At 42.4% G+C, this 26,747-nt stretch overlaps 1 protein-coding gene across 1 annotated transcript in view; it reads right to left on the reverse strand.

Annotated features, from left to right (window-relative positions):
• LOC108710038 (rho guanine nucleotide exchange factor 17) overlaps nucleotides 1-26,747 on the reverse strand; it is a 114,869-nt gene that overhangs the window by 20,519 nt on the left and 67,603 nt on the right. The window contains exons 3-6 of the mRNA XM_018250396.2: nucleotides 6,954-7,031; nucleotides 4,982-5,164; nucleotides 4,598-4,714; nucleotides 4,086-4,178 (exon numbers count right to left, since the gene is read on the reverse strand). Of these exons, the coding sequence (XP_018105885.1) occupies nucleotides 4,086-4,178; nucleotides 4,598-4,714; nucleotides 4,982-5,164; nucleotides 6,954-7,031 (471 nt within the window). The remainder of the gene's footprint in view (nucleotides 1-4,085; nucleotides 4,179-4,597; nucleotides 4,715-4,981; nucleotides 5,165-6,953; nucleotides 7,032-26,747) is intronic.

A 26,747-nucleotide genomic window follows, 5' to 3' on the forward strand; every position in this document is an offset into this window, starting at 1 on the left:
CACAGTGTGGGGTGGAGAAGGCTTTCTCTGACACCAGGAAAGTCTTTAAAAAACATTGAGGGGGAACCAATCAGCACCCACAGTGTCATGGGCAGCTAATGCCTGTCCATGTTTTGGGTTTTCCTCAAGGGACTTTCACAGAGGTCATGTTCTAGGTGACTAGGTCTGTCTACAAAAAACAGGCATATTGCAGTGTTCAAGTTCTAGGCTTGGCTTCTAAATAAAGCAATGTTTTGTGTTCTAGGTCAGTCTACTGGAAACTGGGGATATTGCTGTGTTGACTAGGAATGGAATCTACACTGAGAAAAAATAATGTTCAAGGCTCTACAAAGGAAAAGATTCACATTCATAAAGCAAGATGTTCTAGGTCTGTCTACAAAGAAGCGGAAGTATTGTAGTGTTCATGTTCTAGGTGTGGCTTCTAAATAAATCAATTATTGTGTTCTAGGTCTGTCTACTGAAAACTGGGGACGTTGCTGTGTTGACTAGGAATGGCGTCTACACGGAGAAACATTAATGTTCAATGCATGGTTCTACAAATAAAAATATTCACATTCTAAACTAATTGGGAATATGTTCAAGGTTTGGATCTACATAAAGCAAGATGTTCTAGGTCTGTCTACAAAGAAGCAGGCATATTGCAGTGTTCATGTTCTAGGTGTGGCTTCCAAATAAAGCAACATTCAGTGCTCCAGGTCTGTCTACTGGAAACTGGGGATATTGCTGTGTTGACTAGGAATGGCATCTACACGGAGAAAAATTCATGTTAAAGGCATGGCTTCTACAAAGAGAAATACTCACATTGTAAACCAATTGGGAATAGGTTCAAGGTTTGGCTTCTACATAAAGCAAAATGTTCTAGGTCTGCCTACAGGGGAGATGGTTACAGAGCATGTTTTGAAGATCATTGCTGCTTCCCAGAGTAATATTCATGTTCTGCTAGGTCAACTATGAACTGGCACATAGTTCAAATTCTAGGCCTGCAAGGATCAACAATAAGGCCCAATATTTAAATTTTAAGTTAGGTTACAGGACATAGAGCAGATTGTACATGACTGGTATTACAGGTTTGCAGGGACTGGGCATGAAGTGCAGTGTTTGTCCTTATTCTGGCTACGAGGTCCAGGCAGTCGGCATGGCTTTTATGCCTAAACCTGTGATAAAAGGAATTGAGCAGATGGCACTGAGCTTATGTTTAAGGCTTGGATACAGGGGACGGGGGAGATGTTACAGGGTTTATGTTCTAGGTCTGGTTACAGAGAAAAATGAAAATGACACAAGGTATAGGGTATCAGATGACACAACATTATGGAGGCAGTGGATGTGCCAGAGTAATGGAAGAGCCCTGCGGGATCTTAGACATGATGACCTTGCACAATGCTTTGTATTCAGGACAAGATTCCACCCATTCCTGTGTATAACATCACATCTCCTGCTGACTGATCCAGCGCCTGTGTTTTTGCTGAAATCCAACCTATTCCGTAGTCATAATAAAAAGTAACAGAGACACAGGAGAGAACAATGGCCAGGCTGCAATTCCATGTAAGAATGTGATGATGGAATCAGAGAAGAACGAGCTATTTGGGTCAGAAATATCACATTCAGCACCGGAGGCAACGTGTCATTTACCCAATAATCCCTGTAGGGCAGAACAACTAGTGACAAGTATTTCACACTTAGTTCTGTCCTGTCTCTTAATTCCCTAGGCACCGCTCTAGTGCCCCCAATCCCTATTTCTGTAGGGAAACTTAATGGTTTCATGGTATCTCTGTGTACAGGCTCAATCATCAATTTTACATTCACTTATTTTAAAGGTATGCACTTTCCTGAGAAATTAGCCAGCAAATAAATTGCTTCTGCACTTTCATAATCCTGACAAATTGTAAACCTGGCTGTGTGTCGGACACTCCGTGCCAAGCATGGATTAAATTGATCTTAATAGTTTCCTAATGGCGCTCATGAAATGTAACAGATTCACTAGGTGTTTATAGTGAGAGACAATGGGGAGATACAGGACAATACTTGTACAATAAATCCACATGCAGTCAGTCGCCATTCAGCTGAAAGGTTATAGTTTTATCTCTCTGTACAAACTATGAGCAAACTTAGGGGCTGTTCCTGCTGAATTGTGCTTAGTACAGGGAATACCTATGCTGCCATAGTTTTATGGGATCTCTCTATACAGACTATGAGCAAACTTAGGGGACTGTTCCTGCTGAATTGTGCTTAGTACAGGGGAATACCTATGCTGCTATAGTTTTATGGGATCTCTCTGTACAGACTATGAACAAACTTCGGGGACTGTTCCTGCTGAATTGTGCTTAGTACAGGGGAATACCTATGCTGCCATAGTTTTATGGGATCTCTCTATACAGACTATGAGCAAACTTAGGGTACTGTTCCTGCTGAATTGTGCTTAGTACAGAGGAATACCTATGCTGCCATAGTTTTATGGGATCTCTCTATACAGACTATGAGCAAACTTAGGGGACTGTTCCTGCTGAATTGTGCTTAGTACAGAGGAATACCTATGCTGCCATAGTTTTATGGGATCTCTCTGTACAGACTATGAGCAAACTTAGGGACTGTTCCTGCTGAATTGTGCTTAGTACAGGGAATACCTATGCTGTCATAGTTTTATGGATCTCTCTGTACAGACTATGAGCAAATTTAGGGACTGTTCCTGCTGAATTGTGCTTAGTACAGGGGAATATCTATGCTGCCATAGTTTTATGGGATCTCTCTGTACAAACTATGAGCAAACTTAGGGGACTGTTCCTGCTGAATTGTGCTTAGTACAGGGGAATATCTATGCTGCCATAGTTTTATGGGATCTCTCTGTACAAACTATGAGCAAACTTAGGGGACTGTTCCTGCTGAATTGTGCTTAGTACAGGGGAATACCTATGCTGCCATAGTTTTATGGGATCTCTCTGTACAGACTATGAGCAAACTTAGGGGACTGTTCCTGCTGAATTGTGCTTAGTACAGGGAATACCTATGCTGCCATAGTTTTATGGTATATCTCTGTACAGACTATGAGCAAACTTAGGGACTGTTCCTGCTGAATTGTGCTTAGTACAGGGAATACCTATGCTGTCATAGTTTTATGGGATCTCTCTGTACAGACTATGAGCAAATTTAGGGACTGTTCCTGCTGAATTGTGCTTAGTACAGGGAATACCTATGCTGCCATAGTTTTATGGGATCTCTCTGTACAAACTATGAGCAAATTTAGGGACTGTTCCTGCTGAATTGTGCTTAGTACAGGGAATACCTATGCTGTCATAGTTTTATGGATCTCTCTGTACAGACTATGAGCAAATTTAGGGACTGTTCCTGCTGAATTGTGCTTAGTACAGGGAATACCTATGCTGTCATAGTTTTATGGGATCTCTCTGTACAGACTATGAGCAAATTTAGGGACTGTTCCTGCTGAATTGTGCTTAGTACAGGGAATACCTATGCTGCCATAGTTTTATGGGATCTCTCTGTACAAACTATGAGCAAACTTAGGGGACTGTTCCTGCTGAATTGTGCTTAGTACAGGGGAATACCTATGCTGCCATAGTTTTATGGATCTCTCTGTACAGACTATGAGCAAACTTAGGGGACTGTTCCTGCTGAATTGTGCTTAGTACAGGGAATACCTATGCTGCCATAGTTTTATGGTATATCTCTGTACAGACTATGAGCAAACTTAGGGGACTGTTCCTGCTGAATTGTGCTTAGTACAGGGAATACCTATGCTGCCATAGTTTTATGGGATCTCTCTGTACAGACTATGAGCAAACTTAGGGGACTGTTCCTGCTGAATTGTGCTTAGTACAGGGGAATACCTATGCTGCCATAGTTTTATGGGATCTCTCTGTACAGACTATGAGCAAACTTAGGGGACTGTTCCTGCTGAATTGTGCTTAGTACAGAGGAATACCTATGCTGCCATCGTTTTATGGGTTCTTTCTGTAAAGACTATGAGCAAATCTAGTAGTTTGTCCCTGGGCATGAGGCCTTTAACTAAGCTAGCAGCATATGGAATGTGTCCCTAATGTTATAGAGTGTAAGCTCATTTGCAGATTTCCTACCTTGACTATGAGCTCATAGCGTGGAATCCTCTGCACAGGCTTAATCATCAGATCAGATAGCGCTTGCTTCTCCTTGTTTTCTCGAGTACATTGCTGTAAGGAAAATACGAGTATTAGTACGAGACCCCAGTGATGTGGCATTAGATGGACAACTGGAGGGATCCCCAAACTTCTGCTTAAAGGTGTAGTCCAACAATAACAGGAGAGCATGCACAGGCCAATACAGAAATGGCTTTGTAAGGTTCCAAGAAGACTGGAGATACTGAGAGTAACAGTCCCCCAATGCAAGAAGCTGTAGCTGCAATGCTGGACATCCAAATGAATTGTAGATTCCATTTGAGTCTTTTATAAGGGGGGTCAGGTGGAAACAAAACCGTGACCTTAAGGTGCATACAGACTGGTTAATTCCACCCTAACAGGCTCCTGCCCTGCTCTCAAAGCAACATGGTGAAACATGCTCTTACCCCTCTCAGATTGTCTGTGGTTTGGCCCAAGCAACAAGTCTGACCTACCTCCAGGAACTTGATAAAGGCCGGCCTGGCTTCCTTGGCCACTCGAACCGCATCCTTGGCATTGAGAAAATTATCGATGTAAGCGGAGTAGATGGTCACTAGGATCTCCTTGGAAAACTGCAATAGAAACACATCAGCTACATAAGACACTGGACATCTCTAGAAAGGGAGAGACAAAGCAAAGGAGGTCGGACTGAAATAAGATAATGGGGGACAGAATGGTGGACAAGAAGTTATAAAGGGTTGAAGGAGAAAAGAGAACAAGGGAATAGAAAGGAGGGTTACCCATTTGTTATTTATAGCTACTGATTTACTTTATAAGTTCAGCACTGACAAATAGAGATTTGGGGAACAATTAAACAAATAGTGTCACTTGGGACTTACTGACTGGACCAGGACGTCTCCCACAGTCTGGATCTCACACCAATTCTGCACACAATGGTTCACTTGTTCCAAGAACTGCTCATGGTGTTCCAGCAACTCCGGAATCTGATCGAATATTTCATCCACCAGGGAAGGGTCGCACAGGAAGGAATTCTCTGGCAGCTTCAGGGGCTTCATGTAACTCTAGGGGCACATAAAGCCAACAGTACATATCAACAACTGACTGGCCTTCATGTAGCAGCACTATGGGAAAGCACATATACCCCAGTAGGACGAGATTGAGATGGTAGGGCAAGATGGAGACAGTAGGACAAGATGGAGACAGTAGGACAAGATGGAGACAGTAGGACAAGATGGAGACAGTAAGACAAGATGGAGACAGTAGGACAAGATGGAGACAGTAGGACAAGATGGAGACAGTAGGGCAAGATGGAGACAGTAGGGCAAGATGGAGACAGAAGGTCAAGATGGAGTCAGTAAGACAAGATGGAGACAGTAGGGCAAGATGGAGACAGTAGGACAAGATGGAGACAGTAGGTCAAGATGGAGACAGTAAGACAAGATGGAGACAGTAGGGCAAGATGGAGACAGTAGGTCAAGATGGAGACAGTAGGACAAGATGGAGACAGTAAGACAAGATGGAGACAGTAGGGCAAGATGGAGACAGTAGGTCAAGATGGAGACAGTAGGACAAGATGGAGACAGTAAGACAAGATGGAGACAGTAGGGCAAGATGGAGACAGTAGGTCAAGATGGAGACAGTAGGGCAAGATGGAGACAGTAGGGCAAGATGGAGATAGTAGGACAAGATGGAGACAGTAGGGCAAGATGGAGACAGTAGGGCAAGATGGAGACAGTAGGACAAGATGGAGACAGTAGGGCAAGATGGAGACAGTGGGACGAGATGGTGGAGCAAGGAGCAGACAGTAAGGCAAGATGAAGACAGCAGGGCAAGATAAGAAAACAGAGAAAGGAAACCGTATGATTAGATGGAGAGATCATGTTGAAATGGAGACAGTTGGGCAAGAATAGGATTCGGTTTGGCCGGGGAGAAGGAATCGGCCGAATCCTGGATTCAGTCCCTAGATTAAAGCATCATAAAATGGGTCTTTAAAGCAATAGCGACACATTCCTATAAAAATCATAGGAATGTGTCAGTATCAAGTAGGTGCTGCACCCAGAATAGTTCCCCTATAGTAAATAGGAAAATTGATGAGGGGGCTATTCTAATCACTTTTGCAATGTACATTCATTATTTATTTTGTTTTAATCCAAAGATATTAAGCGATTCATGTACTGTTAATATGAATGAATTTTGTTACAACAGCGCCACCTGCTGGTCAGTTTCCCACCAGTCTGACCAGCAAGTAGTCAAGGAAGTTGTCAGGAGAAAGAAAGAGGCTGATGTTCTTCTGCTTAGGAATAAAATTAGAAACCTTTCTCACATCTTTCCTAAGCAGAAGAACATCAGCCTCTTTCTTTCTCCTGACAACTTCCTTGACTACTTGCTGGTCAGACTGGTGGGAAACTGACCAGCAGGTGGCGCTGTTGTAACTAAATTCATTCATAGCAACAGTACATGTATTGGAATTAAAACAAAATAAATAATGAATGTGCATTGCAAAAGTTCTTTTTCATCAATTTTTATATTTACTTTACTTATCCTTTAAGGCACATTCCAACTGCTATTAGTACTATATAAAGCTGGCCAGGCACATACAAGTATTGTCATTAGATGTTACGTTTCATATACAATTTTGCAATGTGTGTGTCCAAGGAATGGTCAGAACTGAGATGATGTATAGCCAATAATGATAGGACATAAGTGGCATCTTCATGTGCATGACCGGACTTCCAATTAGCTATCTGAAGCCTCTATAACAAGCATTGTATCTGAGCAGGACCAATGACGTGCGGAGATAACTGGCATCAACCAATCAAAATGCCCCATATTAAACAGCAGGATCCATACCTCCATCAGGGTGCGCAGGGATTCCACGTACGACTGCTCGGTGTCGAGTAATGTCAGGAAAACATGTTTTCTCATATCCTGCAAGAGAAAGATCAGTGAGCAAATAATATAAAGCTTTAGAAAATAAATGAAGCCTAGTCCAGTGTTTGTACTGAGGTTCAGCAATACCCAAGTAAATACTTACTCATAGGGACAATCAATACCTAATAATAAATAAAATAAAGACATCAGTGATATGACTACAGTGGGGACCTGCACGTATGGAGTAAACTAGCAAGTACAGGTATAGGACCTGTTATCCAGAATGCTCGGGACCTGGGGTTTTCCTGATAACAGACCTTTTATAATTTGGATCTTCATACCTTAAAGGGAACGTTCACCTTTAAATTAACTATTAGTACGATGTAGAGAGGGATATTCTGAGACAATTTGCAATTGGTTTTTATTTTTTATCATTTGTGGTTTTTGACTTATTTAGCTTTTTATTCAGCAGCTCTCCAGTTTGCGATTTCAGCCATCTGGTTGCTAGGGTCCAAATTACCCTAGCAACCATGCACTTACTGGCATAAGAAACTGGGATATGAACAGGAATTGAAACAATGACAATCCATCTGTAGCCCTAAAGAGCATTTGTTGTTTAGATGGGGTCAGTGACCCCCCCCCCCCGTTTGAAAACTAGAAAGAGCCAGAAGAAGAATGCAACTCATTCAAAAATGATTAAAAAATAAATAATGAAGACCAATTGAAAAGAATTGATCATTCTATAACCAGTTACCATGAAGGTGAACGAACCACCCCTTTAAGTCTACTAGAAAATCATATAAATATTAAATAAAGCCAATAGGCTGGTTTTGCTTCCAATAAGGATTAATTATATCTTAGTTGGGATCAAGTAAAAGCTACTGTTTTATTATTACACAGAAAGGAAATCCCTTTTAAAAATCTGGATTATTTGGATAAAAGTGAGTCTATGGGAGACGACCATTCTGTAATTTGGAGCTTTCTGAATAACGGGCTTCGGAATAAAAGATCCCATACCTGTACCAAAGTTTGGCTGGCGGCAGATAGGACCCCTGGAAGGCTATAATTACGTTGTTGCAATTAATGTAAGACAAAAGTTATTATATCCAAATGAACAGCAAACAATACACCAATCACATGTTCCCTCTTAAAATTCATTACAATAGGAGAGGCCACAGAAAGAGGAAAGGGGGTACATTGTCCGAGTGCCTTAGCTAATGACAACAGGGTTCGAAAGCAGCAGGTGGAAATCTCAGGGTGTTTTCCAACTGGAAAGTCAGAACCAGCATTGCAGAGAACATACTGAGCCGGACAAACTTCTATAGCAATACAGCACTGCGTATCTTGACGGCGCTATATAAATAAATGATGATGATAATATTTGCAAACAACTTTTAATTCACTGAAAATGTATACCGAGAAGTTGCTTAGAATTATATCATATATACAGGTATGGGACCTGTTATCCAGAATACTCAGGACCTGGGGTTTTCTGGAAAATTGTACTACTTGTTGCACTCTCTATATGATCTGTCACTAGTTGCTCATTGTCCAATAAAACACCCTGAGGTTGGCACACAGACAATGCCTGTAGCACAGTATATAGAGGATATAACAGCCTTCCATATACAGTAATAGCTGGTACAGCACAACTCATGTGGGATAGAAGCACATGGGTAAAATCACAAATGTGAATGAATATCCAGCATACAGCCTGTCTTCCGATACACACTCTTTTCCTACTACTTGGGTTTTAGCCCCATCACCCCATTTTTTTAGCCAAGCCAATGTCACATTGTCTGTCAGCTGCCATAAAGCAGGGCAGGACTGTTATACAGATAGCTAGAATCTCAGCTGCCATAAAGCAGGTCAGGACTGCTGCTTACAATGGGGATCAGATAGGATCTGTGCAGCCACTGGGACAGAATGTTCTGTTATACAGATAGCTAGAATCTCAGCTGCCATAAAGCAGGACAGGACTGCTGCTTACAATGGGGATCAGATAGGATCTGTGCAGCCACTGGGACAGAATGTTCTGTTATACAGATAGCTAGAATCTCAGCTGCCATAAAGCAGGACAGGACTGCTGCTTACAATGGGGATCAGATAGGATCTTTGCAGCCACTGGGACAGAATACTCTGTTATACAGATAGCTAGAATCTCAGCTGCCATAAAGCAGGACAGGACTGCTGCTTACAATGGGGATCAGATAGGATCTTTGCAGCCACTGGGACAGAATACTCTGTTATACAGATAGCTAGAATCTCAGCTGCCATAAAGCAGGACAGGACTGCTGCTTACAATGGGGATCAGATAGGATGCAGGGAGTGTGATGTGCCGTTTGTCCCACGTGCTGTCACTGTAGGGCAGGGGGTACAAGCAGTGCTTTTTATCTTCTCTTTTCCCTTTTAATCTGCCCCCTTTCTCTGCATGTTAAGGTATGGGGGCTACAGGTAACCAATGATCCGTATTACGCTAGGCCACAAATATAGCAGGATATATAGCAGGTCTGTCGCCATGGTAACCTAAGAGAGAAGCAGCAGTCGGTCTTTGCAGTGCACAACAGCTGACACCAGAGAGAATGAAAAGTCACATAAATATTGTATTGTAACCTTTAGACTGTAACATGTAGCAAAGGATTGAGATCAAGAGATCATCAGAAGGGGTTCCCTCTCATATAATTTCCTTTGCACAATGAAATAAAATGTCATTCTAATCAACTTCCCTATATATATTCCCTATATTATAGTAGTGGACAGCACTCCGTTCCAAGTCCTTTGCCTGGGTGCTCGGTAAGACCAGTATATAAAGATAAAAAAGACCAGCAACACCAGGTTTTTTTGCAAGTAGAAAAAGTGTTATTGCATATGTAACCGACGTTACGTTTCGGTCCCTTTTGGGACCTTTCTCAAGGTGAGAAAGGTCCCAAAAGGGACCGAAACGTAACGTCGGTTACATATGCAATAACACTTTTTCTACTTGCAAAAAAACCTGGTGTTGCTGGTCTTTTTTATCTTTATATATATATATATATATATATATATATAGTAATTCCACATCCCTGACCAATATGACGAGATTTAAAGACGCAGCAATAAATCCCTGTGCTCAGTGAAAACTACTGGAGTAGGTTCTACATCAAACAACTTGGAAATGGAACTTGGGGGAAAACCAACACACAACATTTTTTAAAATCCATAACCAACATATTAACAAAATACAAAGTTTCCCGTCTGGCCATGAACTCCATCTGCTTGTGGTGAGCAGTATATAAAGTATATGAGCTGTGCTCTGGCAATGCCTCTGATTTCAGCCCAAGAAGTTGTACATTCCATTGGGATTATTTAGGTTATAATAATAATAAATTAATTGTTACAGAACATGTCTGCCTTATCCCCAGGGAAGCACTTGTCATGGCAAGTTGTGCCGATAAAGAAACAGCACCTGGTTTCCTTTTGTAAGGCTTTTATTAAAGACAACATGCCATTACTATAAGGTAGGGGTCACTGCCAAGGCCCAACATATTGATCACAGTCAACACCAACACTAACCCTTGTAAAATATTATTACTGAAATTACAATATTATGTGTATCTACATACCCAGGGCACAAATAAACACTCACCCCAAATCTCCCCCTAACTGACCTTCAGACTGGGCCCCCTTAGCTCATAACAAGGTTACAGATATATAGAAACATTGGGGTGTCACCCTGCTATAGTTCCAGGGGTACCCAGGGCACAAATAAACACTCACCCCAAATCTCCCCCTAACTGACCTTCAGACTGGGCCCCCTTAGCTCATAACAAGGTTACAGATATATAGAAACATTGGGGTAACAGTCACCCTGCTATAGTTCCAGGGGTACCCAGGGTACAAATAAACACTCACCCCAAATCTCCCCCTAACTGACCTTCAGACTGGGCCCCCTTAGCTCATAACAAGGTTACAGATATATAGAAACATTGGGGTAACAGTCACCCTGCTATAGTTCCAGGGGTACCCAGGGTACAAATAAACACTCACCCCAAATCTCCCCCTAACTGACCTTCAGACTGGGCCCCCTTAGCTCATAACAAGGTTACAGATATATAGAAACATTGGGGTGTCACCCTGCTATAGTTCCAGGGGTACCCAGGGTACAAATAAACACTCACCCCAAATCTCCCCCTAACTGGCCTTCAGACTGGGCCCCCTTAGCTCATAACAAGGTTACAGATATATAGAAACATTGGGGTAACAGTCACCCTGCTATAGTTCCAGGGGTACCCAGGGTACAAATAAGCACTCACCCCAAATCTCCCCCTAACTGACCTTCAGACTAGGCCCCCTTAGCTCATAACAAGGTTACAGATATATAGAAATATTGGGGTGTCACCCTGCTATAGTTCCAGGGGTACCCAGGGTACAAATAAACACTCACCCCAAATCTCTCTCGGTTGTTAGGGTCAAGAGTCCTAGCAACCTGAAACTGATGACATACTCTACTAAATGGAGCTGTGCAGAAAGGAAGAGGAGTAGAAATATATATATATATAACACAGGCTGATCATTGCCTGTTTTGGAAAAAAGAGCACCTGTAGATGCTACACAGCTGAGATGGGACACTTGTTGTAAAGCTACAACTCCCAGAATCCTCCCACCCATTCAGGAAGATTGTTGATTAGTCAAGTGATGGCAGAAAACGTAGCCATGGTACCCGCCTGCAGCATCAACAGCTCGTGCCTCCCTCCCCTCTCATCACCTCAGTGACACTGTTAGTAGGTCCATCCCCGCTGGGGTCCCTCTCCTGCGCCTCTTCTCCCGACCCCTCGGCACTATCGCCCGTCTCCTGCATGTCCTCCAGTGCGATGGTGAACTGGGCGAGGGTCCTGACCATCTGCAGCATGCGGAGTCCCTTGGTTTCCTCTGGGCACCAGCAATTAACCCTTTGGCATATAAAGGCTATTGAAAAAATATTAAACACAAACCCAACCCCCTTAGGAAGAAGAAAACAGGAGAATTGTAGGGAGATATAGAGAATTATTGGGATGGAGGCTGCCCACGTCTCCTGCATCCAGAGGTAATGAGGATGTGGAGCTCATTCAGTGTGGTCCCCTCCTCTGCATCCTGCTCCTCTCTTCCCTGACAGGTGTGCTGCTACTACTGTCTGCCTGAGCCTCTGGATGTGGGATCAACAGTGCAGACAAGCTGCAGGCAAAAGCAATCACTAGCAGAGCTACAGCTCAATGAGCACATTAACCCCAGCAGTGCTACCAGCAGCAACTTCAGCCTGAAACAATCACTTCCTTCTCCCCTGGCTCATATGATACCCATGTGTTCTCATGTCACTCAATCAAGTCTTAACCCCTGGAGTACCACGGCAATAATGCAAATACCTCTTTTATCTACCACCATCAACAACTTGAAAATTCATGATGGGCATGTGGGCTGCAAATCTAGAGGAGGATTGGCAACCTGCACTTTTATACTGGAACTACTGGCAATAGTCATTCTTTTTAACAGTATGGTCTATGTTTCACCCCCTATAGACCATTTAACTACCCAGTTGTACCCCCTACTGTAAATGATAAGGATATTAGAAGTCACTGAGGGGTTGTTCTGCAGGCACAAGGCTGCAGGCTGAGTTATACAGGGAACTCTGAGTATCACTCGTGTATTATAAGGGATAATGTACCCCCTACTGTAAATGATAAGGATATTAGAAGTCACTGAGGGGTTGTTCTGTGACTATATAAAGGCACAAGGCTGCAGGCTGAGTTATACAGGGAACTCTGAGTATCACTCATGTATTAAAAGGGATAATGTACCCCCTACTGTAAATGATAAGGATATTAGAAGTCACTGAGGGGTTGTTCTGTGACCATATAAAGGCACAAGGCTGCAGGCTGAGTTATACAGGGAACTCTGAGTACCACTCATGTATTATAAGGGGTAATGTACCCCCTACTGTAAATGATAAGGATATTAGAAGTCACTGAGGGGTTGTTCTGTGACCATATAAAGGCACAAGGCTGCAGGCTGAGTTATACAGGGAACTCTGAGTATCACTCATGTATTATAAGGGATAATGTACCCCCTACTGTAAATGATAAGGATATTAGAAGTCACTGAGGGGTTGTTCTGTGACCATATAAAGACACAAGGCTGCAGGCTGAGTTATACAGGGAACTCTGAGTATCACTCATGTATTATAAGGGATAATGTACCCCCTACTGTAAGTGATAAGGATATTAGAAGTCACTGAGGGGATGTTCTGTGACCATATAAAGGCACAAGGCTGCAGGCTGAGTTATACAGGGAACTCTGAGTATCACTCATGTATTATAAGGGATAATGTACCCCCTACTGTAAGTGATAAGGATATTAGAAGTCACTGAGGGGTTGTTCTGTGACCATATAAAGGCATAAGGCTGCAGGCTGAGTTATACAGGGAACTCTGAGTATCACTTATGTATTATAAGGGATAATGTACCCCCTACTGTAAATGACAAGGATATTAGCAGACTATGAGGAGTTCCGTGATAATGGTACAAGGCTGAAATAAACAGGCCACACATTCCCAGATCTGGTCATAATATTTAGCCAGCCCTGACATACACCTTTTGTGGCTGGGGAGTCTGGGCACGGGGGATGAATTTGGAGGTCGGCAGATGACATTAGGGGCGGGGTATGAACCATTTCAGGGGCGGTATATGATGACAGGGGATGGGGTAATGACATTATGATCAGCAATTGGCTAAGTTCTCACAGTCATATAAAACCACGTCAAAGTTGAATTTTAGGGTGAACTATCCTTTTTATCAGGGACACACATATTAGTGAGTGGTGCCAAGTGACATCAAGAAACACCGATTACAACTGATGACATCACTAACATCATGAGTTAAGGAGCCGAGAACAAAGGTTGGGCCTCCATGGAGGCTTGAATTGAATGTTATATAAAACAATGTGCAGGAATGAGGGGAGGCTTTGACACATACAAACAAAGATCTAATCCATTTTATCTAATAATAACGAAGGTTCCACCTTTTATATGAAAAAATGACCGGCCTTTACTGGAAAGAGGACGGGGCTGTGCAGTAAGTGGAGTAACAAGGGGACAAGGCTGTGCCAGTGATTGTAGAGTAATTGGTGGGGACAGAGAAGAAAATGGGAGAGAGAATTGGGGCTGATTGGAGGTGGATCAGTAGTTGGAACAAACATTAATTAAATATGTAACAGCTAATGTATAGCAATACTGGCCCTGGCTGGTATCTGGTGTTTTATTATTTTTACCTTTGACTTCAGAAGGCAGATCTGAAGCAAAAATCCCTTTTTATTATGGGGTAGAGGGGATGGGGGGAGGGGTGGAATCTAAAAAGACAAAGAGGACTTTATGTCAGAAACAGAACGGAGCAATATGAGAAAGTGACATGAGAGGAGATGAGAGAGACATCCGAGTGGAGAAAGATTACTGACTCTCACTTTATGTCGGCTTAGAGGAAATTCTTTGCAAATGTAGGGATGTGAAAATCTTAGACACCCTTACACTTTACAGACAGGCACATCCCTAGTAATATGGACACCTCAGTGGGTCCTTATGGGGACCTTGTGCTTATGTAACCCCTGCAGTTCACACAATGTACACCAGATGGCACTGTGCCAGAGTATAAAAGGTTTAGGAACCATGTGCTCTGGGTCCATTGCTTTAGCCCAACCAAGCAGGCTGGAAGGGAATGGGTAGTGCTGCCTAGGCACCTTGGCCCTAGTAATTAGACAGCTATACTCGTTTTATAGATCACTCTAGGAGTGATAGAGAGGTTATTTAGTTGAGCAGCTCAAGGCTCCGCTGAGGAGATTAGAGGGATTAAGATCCCAGGGTATTACTGACCCAGAGTAGGGAACCAAGTGTTGAGATAGGGATGTCAGGAGTTGCCCTAGTCTGCCACTGGAAGATATCCTGAAAACTGGGCAATACCCATCACATGCTGTCAACTTACTCTCTGCTGTATATTCCCTAGCCTGTGGGGATTCAGCCTATACGTGCTGTGAGTATATGCTTCCTTTATGCTGCTGTGTATGTTCTATACTCCATTGTGGATCAATGTGCTAAATGATCTCTGTGCTATTGTTCAATAAATACTGTTCTTGGTTCAACTGTTAAAGAACTACTGGCGCCCATCATTGTGCTATCGCATCAGGTTACAGTTACACTACACCCTTGCCTCCACCCCGCTGCGAGGGCTTACCCCTGAGAAAGAGAGCTCATCGGTGGTCTCAGCCCACCAAGGAAAGTAGCTAAACTGCCCTAGCACAATTCAGTTTACTATAGCGCTACACAAGTTTTATCCCTATGTTTAGCAGAAGCAAAGTGATTATTTTTAGAACATATTATTATTCTAAAAATATTAATCTGCTCCGATTTGCTTTAGGTAAAGCAGCAGGGATGGAACTTGAAGAAGAAGAGAAAGTGTTACAAATTCAGTTATATTGCGCCACAAAGCTGTAGCGGAACCCCAAAAAAGTCTAAAAACCCCTGCTCTGTATTTACACAGCAATATAAAAATAAGAGATGTTTATTTTATGTTTAATTCACAGAATGAACATTTAGCCTGTTATTCATCAGCGGGGGTTGGGATGTCTTCATTCAAAGCCTCCGAGGTGATTCAGTCGTTGCTCATGTTCCCTCCTGCTCATAACAAAGTAACACCGAAATTTCAGCCATTTAGACATAGTTCCCAAAATATCCAGAAAATCAAATAGGTTTTCCCTTCAATTCTCAACCAGCATCGAACTGAGGAGGTTGGGGTTGTTGCAACGACCACTGTCAATTGGCCGCCATTAGAAATCACAGGGCCGCCCACCCACCCAAGCCCCACCCCAGATCCCGCCCACCCCACAGTTAAAAGACCACACAGACATCAGCGCTAAAAAGGGTAAACCCCCCCCCCACACACACAGTTATAAAAAGCCAATGATGGCGAGGGCCCCCTTATAAGTTAAAAAAAAAACCTGTGGCGCCAGGGCCCCCTTAAAAGTTTTTTTTAAATATATTGGTGGTCAGGGCCCCCCTACAAGTTAGAGAAAATAATTGCTGACCCTATAAGTAAAAAAAAAAGTTGGCACCAGGGCCCCCCATAAACATTTTTAAAAAAAAAAAAAAACAGTGATGTCAGGGCCCACCTTACAAGTTAAAAAGAAACACTGGGGCCCCAGAGAATCTTTTTAAATAAAACATTAGTGGCAGGGGCTTATAGAGTATTAAAATACATTGGTGACCAGAGGTTTAATAAAATAAAACAAAGTAGAACTAAACTCGCGGCTTCGGGACTTCAACTTAGGCTCCTTTCGTGGCTTCGGGTCTTTTCATGGCTTTGGGTCATTTTGCAGCTTTGAGGATTAAACTTTGGCTCCTTTCATGGCTTCGGGTCTTTTTGTGGCTTCGGGTCTTTTTGTGGCTTCAGGTCTTTTTGTGGCTTCGGGTCTTCGGCACGTTTTGGTGCTATCAAGGGGGACCCGGCTATTTCAAAAAGTGCAGCACAGCCGGGCCCCCCTTTAGGCCCAGATCCGATACAGTAGTACCCCCTGTGCTCCCCTGATGGTGGCCAGTGTCGGACTGGCCCGGCGGGCCCCAGCCGTGCCAGAACCCTTCTCCAGATATTTAGAATTTCAAAAAAAAAAAAAACCTGACGCGTCTTAGTAGGGGGGCAGGGGGCCGGAGGGGGCCCCTGGACAGCAGTCCCGGTGGGCCCCGGGCCCCCCAGTCCAACCCTGATGGTGGCCCTGGGTGCAAAGGAAATTTAAAAAACTATCTTATCTCCTGTGTGTCCCTAGTGCTTCCAAAGTGCATGTGGTTGGGGAACATGCCGCCCCCTAAAATACTGCCACCCTAGGCTAAGGCCTTGGTGGCCTTTCAACAAATTCGGGACTGTCTGACTCTCCACGTAGCCCCACAGGCTTCAGTTCATACTGGCTGCTGTTTGGCTCAGTAGACAGACGGCCACTGGCCACCTAGCAGGTAGCCTGGGCAACCTAAATTACCATTGGCTGCCCAGCATTAACAGGGTTAAGGGATAATACCCACCCTTAAGAGGGAAGATTGGAACAACCCTCTTTATTCAACTTTGCTGCATGGAACAAACCACTAGAAAAAATAATAATACAATTGACACTGAAAATGTGCTAATTCAATAGCAAACGTGTTTCCAGGTTAAGATCCCCTTTAATAAGTAAAGGCAGCTACACATGACACGGAGCAACAATAAATTATGATGACCATAAAGTACCATGAGTAACCCCAAATCATCTTCACCAGGCAGGGCACTGGGCCATCAAGTCAATATACAATTACCCTGTCCTTCAGCAATGCCATCAGCAACCTTGGGCAGGCAGGATTAGCTTCATGATTCCGTGCTCAGTTAAGGAAGAAATATATATATATATCCCATTTGCAGGAACGACACGCTAGGAAAATTTATATCTGGGATGAGCTGAGATTTCATCCTCTTATAAAGCAATGCATTTTCCTCTTACCCACACTTGGCAGGGAAAAAACTAATCAGAAACCTCGATAATCCTTCTGTGGCATTCCATCCAAAAGCAAAACTCTGTAATGAATATGAACAGTATCCAGCGCACGGAGGGAGGTGTTACAGACAGTGGATTATTTAAGGGTCAGTGACAAAACATGCAAAGAATAGAAGGACATGGATATTATAATGTAAAAGGTTATTTTAGCTTAAATTTCCATAGAAATGCCATATTAGTTATTCATGTAGAGAGGCTGCTCTGATGTTCTTCTGCTTAGGAATAAAATTGGAAACCTTTCTCACATCTTTCCTAAGCAGAAGAACATCAGCCTCTTTCTTTCTCCTGACAACTTCCTTGACTACTTGCTGGTCAGACTGGTGGGAAACTGACCAGCAGGTGGCGCTGTTGTAACAACATTCATTCATATTAACACTACATGTATCCCTTAATATCTTGGAATTAAAACAAAATAAATAATGAATGTACATTGCAAAAGTGCTTAGAATAGTCTCGTCAACAATTTCGCATTCACTAATTTTAAAGGTTTACTTATCCTTTAATAAAACCTTTAGCTTTATTCAGCTGGTTCACAAATACTCCACAAAATAATAATTGTCCCCAGGCTATATAGCATAAACCCTGTGCACAATCTCTTCCAGACCATCAAATTGTCCTTTTATGCCTTTATTTATCTGTCCAACTGTACCTGATGTACCTAATCCCCTGCATGAATATTATGTGCCCAGTAACAGCCTCTCCGAGGGTCAGGGAGTTTAGTATTTAGCAGAGATGAGGGAACATTAATTAACAGCGCTAGGGAGACAATGGCCGCCTGTTATGCGAGTACCTGAAACTGCCGCTTGCCCAGCTAATGTAGTAACCCGATACCGCTAATGAGCGCTTGCACCTAAAAAAACGCTTTTTAATTTGTGCCTTTGCCAAAACAGGGACAATTAAATTCTTAAGAGCCATTTCATTTAGAGTTATTTTCCTTTTGGGACCCAGAAGATCATAAACATGAGGAAAGTCAGACTAATGATCCTTTACTGTATTTGACTAAAGGAACTTAACTGGATAAAGGTGATAATAAGAACTGGCTGTAGCTGTATATGTGTCCTGTCGTCACATGATTGTTATGTATATTTAATCATCATGGAACTAAAGAAGTTGATATACCCTATATACTCGAGTATATATATATATATATTTTTTTTTTTATTTATTTATTTATTTTTTTCGGCATCCAAAATGTGCTGAAAAAGTCTGCCTCAGCTTATACTCGAGTCAGTGGGCAGTAGCTGAGATTGCAGTCACTTTTAATCATTCCTATACCAACAGTTCGCTTGGGGAGAGACTGCAATATCACACAGCGCCCTCTGTTGGTTATATGAAAGAATAACAGTGACTGCAATATCACACAGCGCCCTCTGTTGGTTATATGAAAGATTAACAGTGAATGCAATATCACACAGCGCCCTCTGTTGGTTATATGAAAGAATAACAGTGATGGCAATATCACACAGCGCCCTCTGTTGGTTATATGAAAGATTAACAGTGATGGCAATATCACACAGTGCCCTCTGTTGGTTATATGAAAGAATAACAGTGATGGCAATATCACACAGCGCCCTCTGTTGGTTATATGAAGGAATAACAGTGATGGCAATATCACACAGCGCCCTCTGCACATGGTAGTGGGACAGTGGGACAATTTACACAGTAATCCATTTGGCAATTCTCTGTCACCATCAACTTTGCAAAGAAGCTTTGGCGGAATGTGCGCTGCTGTGAGACAGGGCTGTAGTTGTGTCTAGGCTTATACTAGAGTCAATAAGTTTTCCCAGTTTTCGTAGGTAAAATTAGGTACCTCGGCTTATACTTGGGTCGGCTTATACTCGAGTGTATACGGTAAGAAGAGACTGTGATAGGAGTGTAGGGTATATATTCTTAAACATATATGCAGTGGTGTAACTCACAAAAAAAACTGTAATATGAATGAATTTTGTTACAACAGTGCCACCTGCTGGTCAGTTTCCCACCAGTCTGACCAGCAAGTAGTCAAGGAAGTTGTCAGGAGAAAGAAAGAGGCTGATGTTCTTCTGCTTAGAAAAGATGTGAGAAAGGCAGGGCCGGAAATAGGGTCTGGCAGAGTAGGTGCCCGCCTAGGGCACAATGATGGGTGGTGCGTACTTTTAAGGTTTTTTTTTCGTTTTACAATTTAAACCGCCTGTTCCAACCCCCCCCTTGCCTATGATTGGTACTGCAGGCAGAAGCACTCCCCATCTTATGTGCAATATCTTGACTCCTGCTAGCACAGGTAAACAGATGATTGGGGGCAATATGATGGATTTTTGGCTGCTACTGGCACAGATACAAATTTGGCTCCTACCTAGGGTGCCAAAATACCTTGGCCTGGCCCTGGAGAAAGGTTTCTAATTTTATTCCTAAGCAGAAGAACATCAGCCTCTTACTTTCTCCTGACAACTTCCTTGACTACTTGCTGGTCAGACAGGTGGGAAACCGACCAGCAGGTGGCGCTGTTGTAACAAAATTCATTCATATTAACAGTACATGTGTCCCTTAATATCTTGGAATTAAAAATAAATAAATAATGAATGTACAATGCAAAAGTGCTTAGAATAGCCCCCTCATCCATTTTACAGTCACTTATTTTAAAGGTTTACTTATTTCCACCCAAAACTGTTTTTTTCATCATCAAAGAAGACATATTTCAAAGCAACTAACATCTGCATCGTCTGTGGTTTTAAAATGATATGTAAATATAATTGATATTGAAAGCAGTCTGTCTCTCTGTATCGCTGCTTCTGTCTTAGAACCAGCAGTGAACGAGGGTAGAGAAAAGAAAGGGGTTTTAACATTTACTTGTCCTTTAAATTGGTGATAAACTTCAGCCAATGGATTGGGCCGGTCAGGAATAATATTTACAAAGGAAAGAATCCCATTGTGGAAGTGTTGGCCCAGGAATTGAACTCTCTGTGGTCGCCCGTTGATCTCACAGGGACAGACCCCCAGCAAAGCCAAGTATGTGTTTCCCTTTGTGAAATCACTTCGTCTTCAGCTTGGGCCAAGAATGCAAAGCGGCCTGACATGGAATTTAAGAGGCACAACGTGCACAAGACTCTTTTTATTAAAGCAGGAGGGGAGGCCATTAAAATACCACTAGTGGAACATGAGGGGGTCCAAAGCAAATGGGAGATGAGCTAATGTTTGTGCAATAAGAATCCACAGTCAGTCCCCGGCCAAGGTCAGCTCTCCCGTCTCACTAACTGTGTCCCACACTCCCGGATTTCACCATTGTCACGGAATTGCCCTACTCTAGACTGTCCTGGGAAGGGGGCTAAGTGAATCCGGAATGGAATTTCAGTTGGTTTCATTTAGGGGGGCACCGAATCCACTATTTTGGATTCGGCCAAACCCCCAAATCCTTTGCGAAAGATTCAGCCGAATACAGAACCTAATCCGAATCCTAATTTGCATATGCAAACTTGGGGTGGGAAGGAGAAAACATTTTTACTTCCTTGTTTTGTGACAAAAAGTCACATGATATCCCTCCCCGCCCCTAATTTGCATATGCACATTAGGATTTGGTTCAGTCAGGCGGAAGGATTTGGCCGAATCCAAATCCTGATGAAAAAGGCAGAATCCTGGCTGAATCCTGAACTGAATTCTGGATTCCGTTCATCCCTAGTTTCATTACCCATCCCTCCCAACTGTCCCGTTTTTAGAGGGATAGTCCCTCTTTTGACAGCTCAACCTGCAGTTCCTCATTTGTATGGGAAATTCCTGTTTTTCTCTGCACTGAACAGCCAGAAAAAGAAACAATGTTTCTAACTTAATTGGCTTTTGGCAGAGAGCCCAGAACAGCCAGAGCAGAAGATAAGATACTTTTGTAACAATTAGATAAGCAAATAAGTAATTGTAACAATAAAAGATAACAGGTCCCTTGGGAGAAGTTAGACTCACAGCTTAAAGGGCAATTCACCTTCATTAGTAAAACTGTAATAACTGGGGGAAAAAAACAGAAATATGTTCAAACTTTCATAACCTGACAAATTTTGTAAAATGAACTTGGTAATTAGGGGGTGTGGCCACAAAAATGGGCATGGTCAAATTCTTTTTGTCCCTCTTTTTATTTCCAAAATGTTGGGAGGTATGGGCCTAAGGGCGCCCGCTATGTAAATCAGACCCTGAGGCCCTGGCCACCAATGTATGATTTTAATACTATATAGGCGTTGGCTACCGATGTATGATTTTAATACTATATAGGCGTTGGCTACCGATGTATGATTTTAATACTATATAGGCGTTGGCTACCGATGTATGATTTTAATACTATATAGGCGTTGGCTACCGATGTATGATTTTAATACTATATAGGCGTTGGCTACCGATGTATGATTTTAATACTATATAGGACCTGTAAAGTAAATGTGATTATACAACTAAATCACATGAATTATATACATAGAACATATGGAGTTACATACATCACAATCAATACCGGTGCAAAAGGTGCCAGAAGGCCCTATGCAGAAAGAGCTTACACTCTAAAGGGAAGGGAGAAAGACACAAGGTGTGGGAGTGGGCAAAATTGAATTAAGTGGGTGAGAAATGTGGTACTCTATGTGGTGTTACGTTTGGTAGTTAAGCAGAGTGAGGGGAGGCTTCTCGAAAGAAGTGCGTTTTAAGAGATTGGAAGAAAGTCGGACAGACTGTGGGAGAGAGTTCCAGAGGAGGGGTGCAGCCCTTGTAAAGTCTTGAATGCGAGTATGTGAGAAGGAAATGAGAGAAGAGTTGAGTAGCAGGTCAGTAGAGGAGCGTAGTAAGCGGTTGGGTGAGTATATAGAGATGAGTTCAGAGATGTAGGGTGGGGCAGAGTTATGAAGTTCTTTGAATGTCAGGGTCATTAAGTTGAATTTAATTCTGAGAGATAGCGGAAGCCAGTGCAGGGGTTGACAGAATGGCGAGGCAGAGGAGGAGCGGTTGCTGAGGTGTATGAGCCTCGCAGCAGTGTTCATTATGGACTGGAGAGGTGACAGTCTCTGGAGGGGAAGGCCAATTAAAAGAGAATTACAGTAGTCTAGACGTGATATGACGAGAGAGTGAATAAGAATTTTGGCAGCATCTTGGGTGACAAATGATCATACTTTGGATATGTTCCTTAGGTGGAAGTGACATGATTTAATAAGTGACTGGATATGAGGAGGGAATGACAGGGCAGAATCTAGGATAACCCCAAGGCACCGGGCCTGGGGAGAGGGGGTGATAGTGGAATTGTTAACTATGATGGATACTTCCGGGAAGTTACTGGTGTTAGTTGGAGGAAAGAGAACCATTTCAGTTTTAGAGAGGTTTAATTTAAGGTAGCGTTGCGACATCCAGGTAGAGATAGCGGACAGGCAGGAGGAGACGCGAATTAGGAGTTCTGGGTTGAGATCAGGAGATGAGAGATAGATCTGGGTATCGTCAGCATAGAGGTGGTGGTGGAAACCATATGAGTTGATTAATTTGCAGAGGGAGGAAATATAGAGAGAGAATAGTAATGGTCCCAGGACAGAGCCTTGAGGAACCCCAACAGAAAGAGGTAGGGGAGAAGATGATACTCCATTGTAGGAGACACTGAAGGAACGATTGGTGATGTAAGAAGAGAACCAGGACAGGGCTGTGTCACGAAGGCCAAGTGACTGGAGGGACTGGAGGAGGAGAGGGTGATCTACAGTGTCAAATGCGGCTGAGAGATCAAGCAGTATTAGTAGTGAGAAATGATTGTTGGCTTTAGCAGTTAAAAGGTCATTAGTTAGTCAAGTCAGGGCAGTTTCCGTGGAGTGTTGTGGCTTAAAACCAGATTGTAGGGGGTCCAGCAGGTTATTGTCAGAGAGGAATGAGGTAAGTCGGTTGTAGACTAGGCGCTCAAGTAGTTTAGAGATGAAAGGTAGCAGAGAGATAGGTCGGAGGTTGTCAAGATTGGAGGGATCAAGAGAGGGTTTTTTCAGAATGGGGGTGACAAGAGCATGTTTTAGTTGAGAAGGAAACAGTCCAGTTGAGAGCGAAAGATTAAATAAGTGAGTTAAGGCTTTGATTAGACAAGGATTGGTATTGCGGAGAAGTTTTGAGGGAATTGGATCAAGCGGCAGGTGGTAAGGTGAGAAGAGGCCAAAAGCTTTGAGATTCCTCATCAGTGACAGGGGTGAAGGAGCACAGGAGAGACTGGGGAGTGTGGAGGGAGGGTGGTGGAAGTCTAGGGGGGTTGAGTAGTGTAATGTCCCTTCTGATAGTGTCAATTTTGTTTTTGAAGTGCTCAGCAATATCTTGAGCAGAGACAGATGTGCATGGAGGGGGTGGAGAAGGGGAAAGGAGAGGGTTAAAGGTGGAGAAAAGTTGTGCTGGTTTTTTAGAAAGGGAGTTAATGAGTGAAGTAAAGTATGTTTGTTTGGCTTGGAAGAGGCTGGTGTTAAAGGAGCGCAGGGCGGATTTGTAGCTCCAAAAGTCTGATTCTGAGCGGGATTTGCGCCAGCGACGCTCAAGTGCACGTGAATGTCTTTGGAGCTTTTGTATGAGCAGTATGTCAAGGTTGAAGTGTTTTGGGTCTAGAACGTTTAGTTTTTGAATTTTGCAGCTTCAGCTGAACTACAAGTTATCTATGAAAAGATGTCCAGATCTTAAAGGGGTAGTTCACCTTTTAGTTAACTTTTAGTATGTTATAGAATAGCCAACTCTAAGCAGCTTTTCAATTTGGCTTTTTATTTATTTATTTATTTATTTTATAGTTTTTTAATTCTTTGCCTTTTTCTTCTGATTATTTCCAGCTTTCAAATGGGGGTCACTGACCCCTTCTAAAAACAAATGCCCTGTAAAGTGCCACATGCATTGTTTTTGCTACGTCTTTTATTACTCATATTTCTTTTCAGGTCATCTCCTATTCATATTCCTGTCTCTTATTTAAATCTGTGCATGGTTGCTAGGGGAATTTGGACCATAACAACCAGACAAAGCAATCTGGAGAGCTGCTGAATAAAAAGCGAATTAACTCAAAAAACACAATTAATAAAAAACGAAATCCAATTGTAAATTGTCTCAGAATATTATCATCTAATCTATGTCATACTAAAAGTTAGTTTAAAGGTGGACAACCGTTATAATGATAATATCACTATAGTCACCTGCAGGGGAGATCCTGGGGCTGCTGTTCCCTGTTGGAAAAGCCTTATTTGAGTTGAGCCAAACATCTTGAGCCCTGATCTCAATCCAGCTGAGAATATGTGGCCCTATTTGTAGCCGGTACCTATTTTCCACCAAGAGTATTAGAGCTCTTTTTGTTGCGAAAGTTGCAGTTTTTTTATTCAGTTAAACTCTCTCATTAAAAAAATAGTTTACGTTTTGGTCATTTGAAATAAAAATATAACAGAATAACATTTCAGGGTAGAATTTGCTATACAGGCGCCATATCAGCAGGGTTCATTGCCCTTTAATCCCACCAGTAAAACATAAGTCGCTTTGTAACATCCTTTCAGGGTTTTATTGAAAACATTATTAGCCCCACTAATGTCTGCCAAATATTCTACAATCTCATTTGGCAAGGAGATAATGATCCAGGCGGGTTTCTAGCAGAAGAGCAGATGAGAATAAAACACACATTACAGATTAGATACATGAGCTGCGGGGCTGGGAAACAGTGCTGACAACTTTACAATCATAAAGATTAATAACCCGCCAGTGAACTACAGGAAGCCACTTAGTTAAAGGATAAGTAAACCTTTTAAATAAGTGAATGTAAAATTGATGAGGGAGCTATTCTAAGCATTTTTGCAATGTACATTCATTATTTATTTTGTTTTAATTCCAAGATATTAACCGATACATGTGCTGTTAATATGAATGAATTGTGTTACAACAGCGCCACCTGCTGGACAGTCTCCCACCAGTCTGACCAGCAAGTAGTCAAGGAAGTTGTCAGGAGAAAGAAAGAGGCTGATGTTCTTCTGCTTAGGAAAGATGTGAGAAAGGTTTCTAATTTTATTCCTAAGCAGAAGAACATCAGAGCAGGCATTTTGCCTGGTCATGTTCACTATGGAACTGCTTTCTGGCAGGCTGTTGTTTCTCCTACTCAATATAACTGAAGGAGTCACAGTGAGACATGGATTTTTACTATTGAGTGCTGTTTTTATATCTACCAGGCAGCTGTTATCTGGTTACCTTCCCATTGTTCTGCTGATGGGCTGCTGGGGGGGGGGAAGCAGGCCCGGACTGGCAATCTGTGGGTTCTGGCAAATGCCAGAGGGGCTGCTATACGGTGCCATATAAAGTCAGTATTTAGTGGGCTGGTCTGGACTGTTTGGGCCTCTGTATACCTGAAATGACAGGGCCTATTTTAATTCTCAGTCCGGACCAGGGGAGAAAGGGAGGGGGGGGTGATATCACTCCAACTTGCAATACAGCAGTAAAGAGTGACTGAAGTTTATCAGAGCACAAGTCACATGACTTAGGGCACCTGATGAACTGACAATATGTCATGTTCTGATTTCAAAATTAAATATAAGAAAATCTCTTTGCTCTTTTGAAAATTGGATTTCAGTGCAGAAGTCTGCTGGAGCAGCACTATTAACTGATGTGTTTTCAAAAAAACCTTCTCCCATGACAGTATCCCTTTAAGGAGGTGAGGTGATTACATGAGTAGTGGGATGATGACATGAGGGAATGGCTATGGGAGAATCTACACGACAGAAAACTAGGTAATTATCATATCAGAGTTTAAATAGGCAGACCAGAGAATGAACACGAGGATATTACAAGTTTATCTGCAATTATATTGCCAGTAATTTTGTAATATTGGCCCCAGCCTTGGCTGGTGTTTTACAGGCTAGGCAGACAACCCTAAATATGGGAGAGGGTCTGAATAGAACTCAGTACAGGTATGAGATCTATTATCCGAAACTCTATTATCCAGAAAGTTCCAAATAACAGAAAAGCCGTCTCCCATAGACTCCATTTTATCTAAATAATCAAAATTTTTAAAAATGTATTTCCTTTTTCTGTGTAATAATAAAACAGTAACTTGTACTTGATCCCAACTAAGAGATAATTAATCCTTATTGGAAGCAAAACCAGCCTATTGGGTTTATTTAATGTTTACATGATTTTTTAAATATAAATTTGCTCTTTTGAGAAACAGATTTCAGTGCAGAATCCAAATTACGGAAAGGTCCATTAACTGGAGAACCCCAGGTCCCGAGCATTCTGGAT

The sequence above is a fragment of the Xenopus laevis genome, chromosome 2S (assembly GCF_017654675.1).
Source record: "Xenopus laevis strain J_2021 chromosome 2S, Xenopus_laevis_v10.1, whole genome shotgun sequence".
In the NCBI taxonomy this organism is placed as follows: domain Eukaryota; kingdom Metazoa; phylum Chordata; class Amphibia; order Anura; family Pipidae; genus Xenopus; species Xenopus laevis.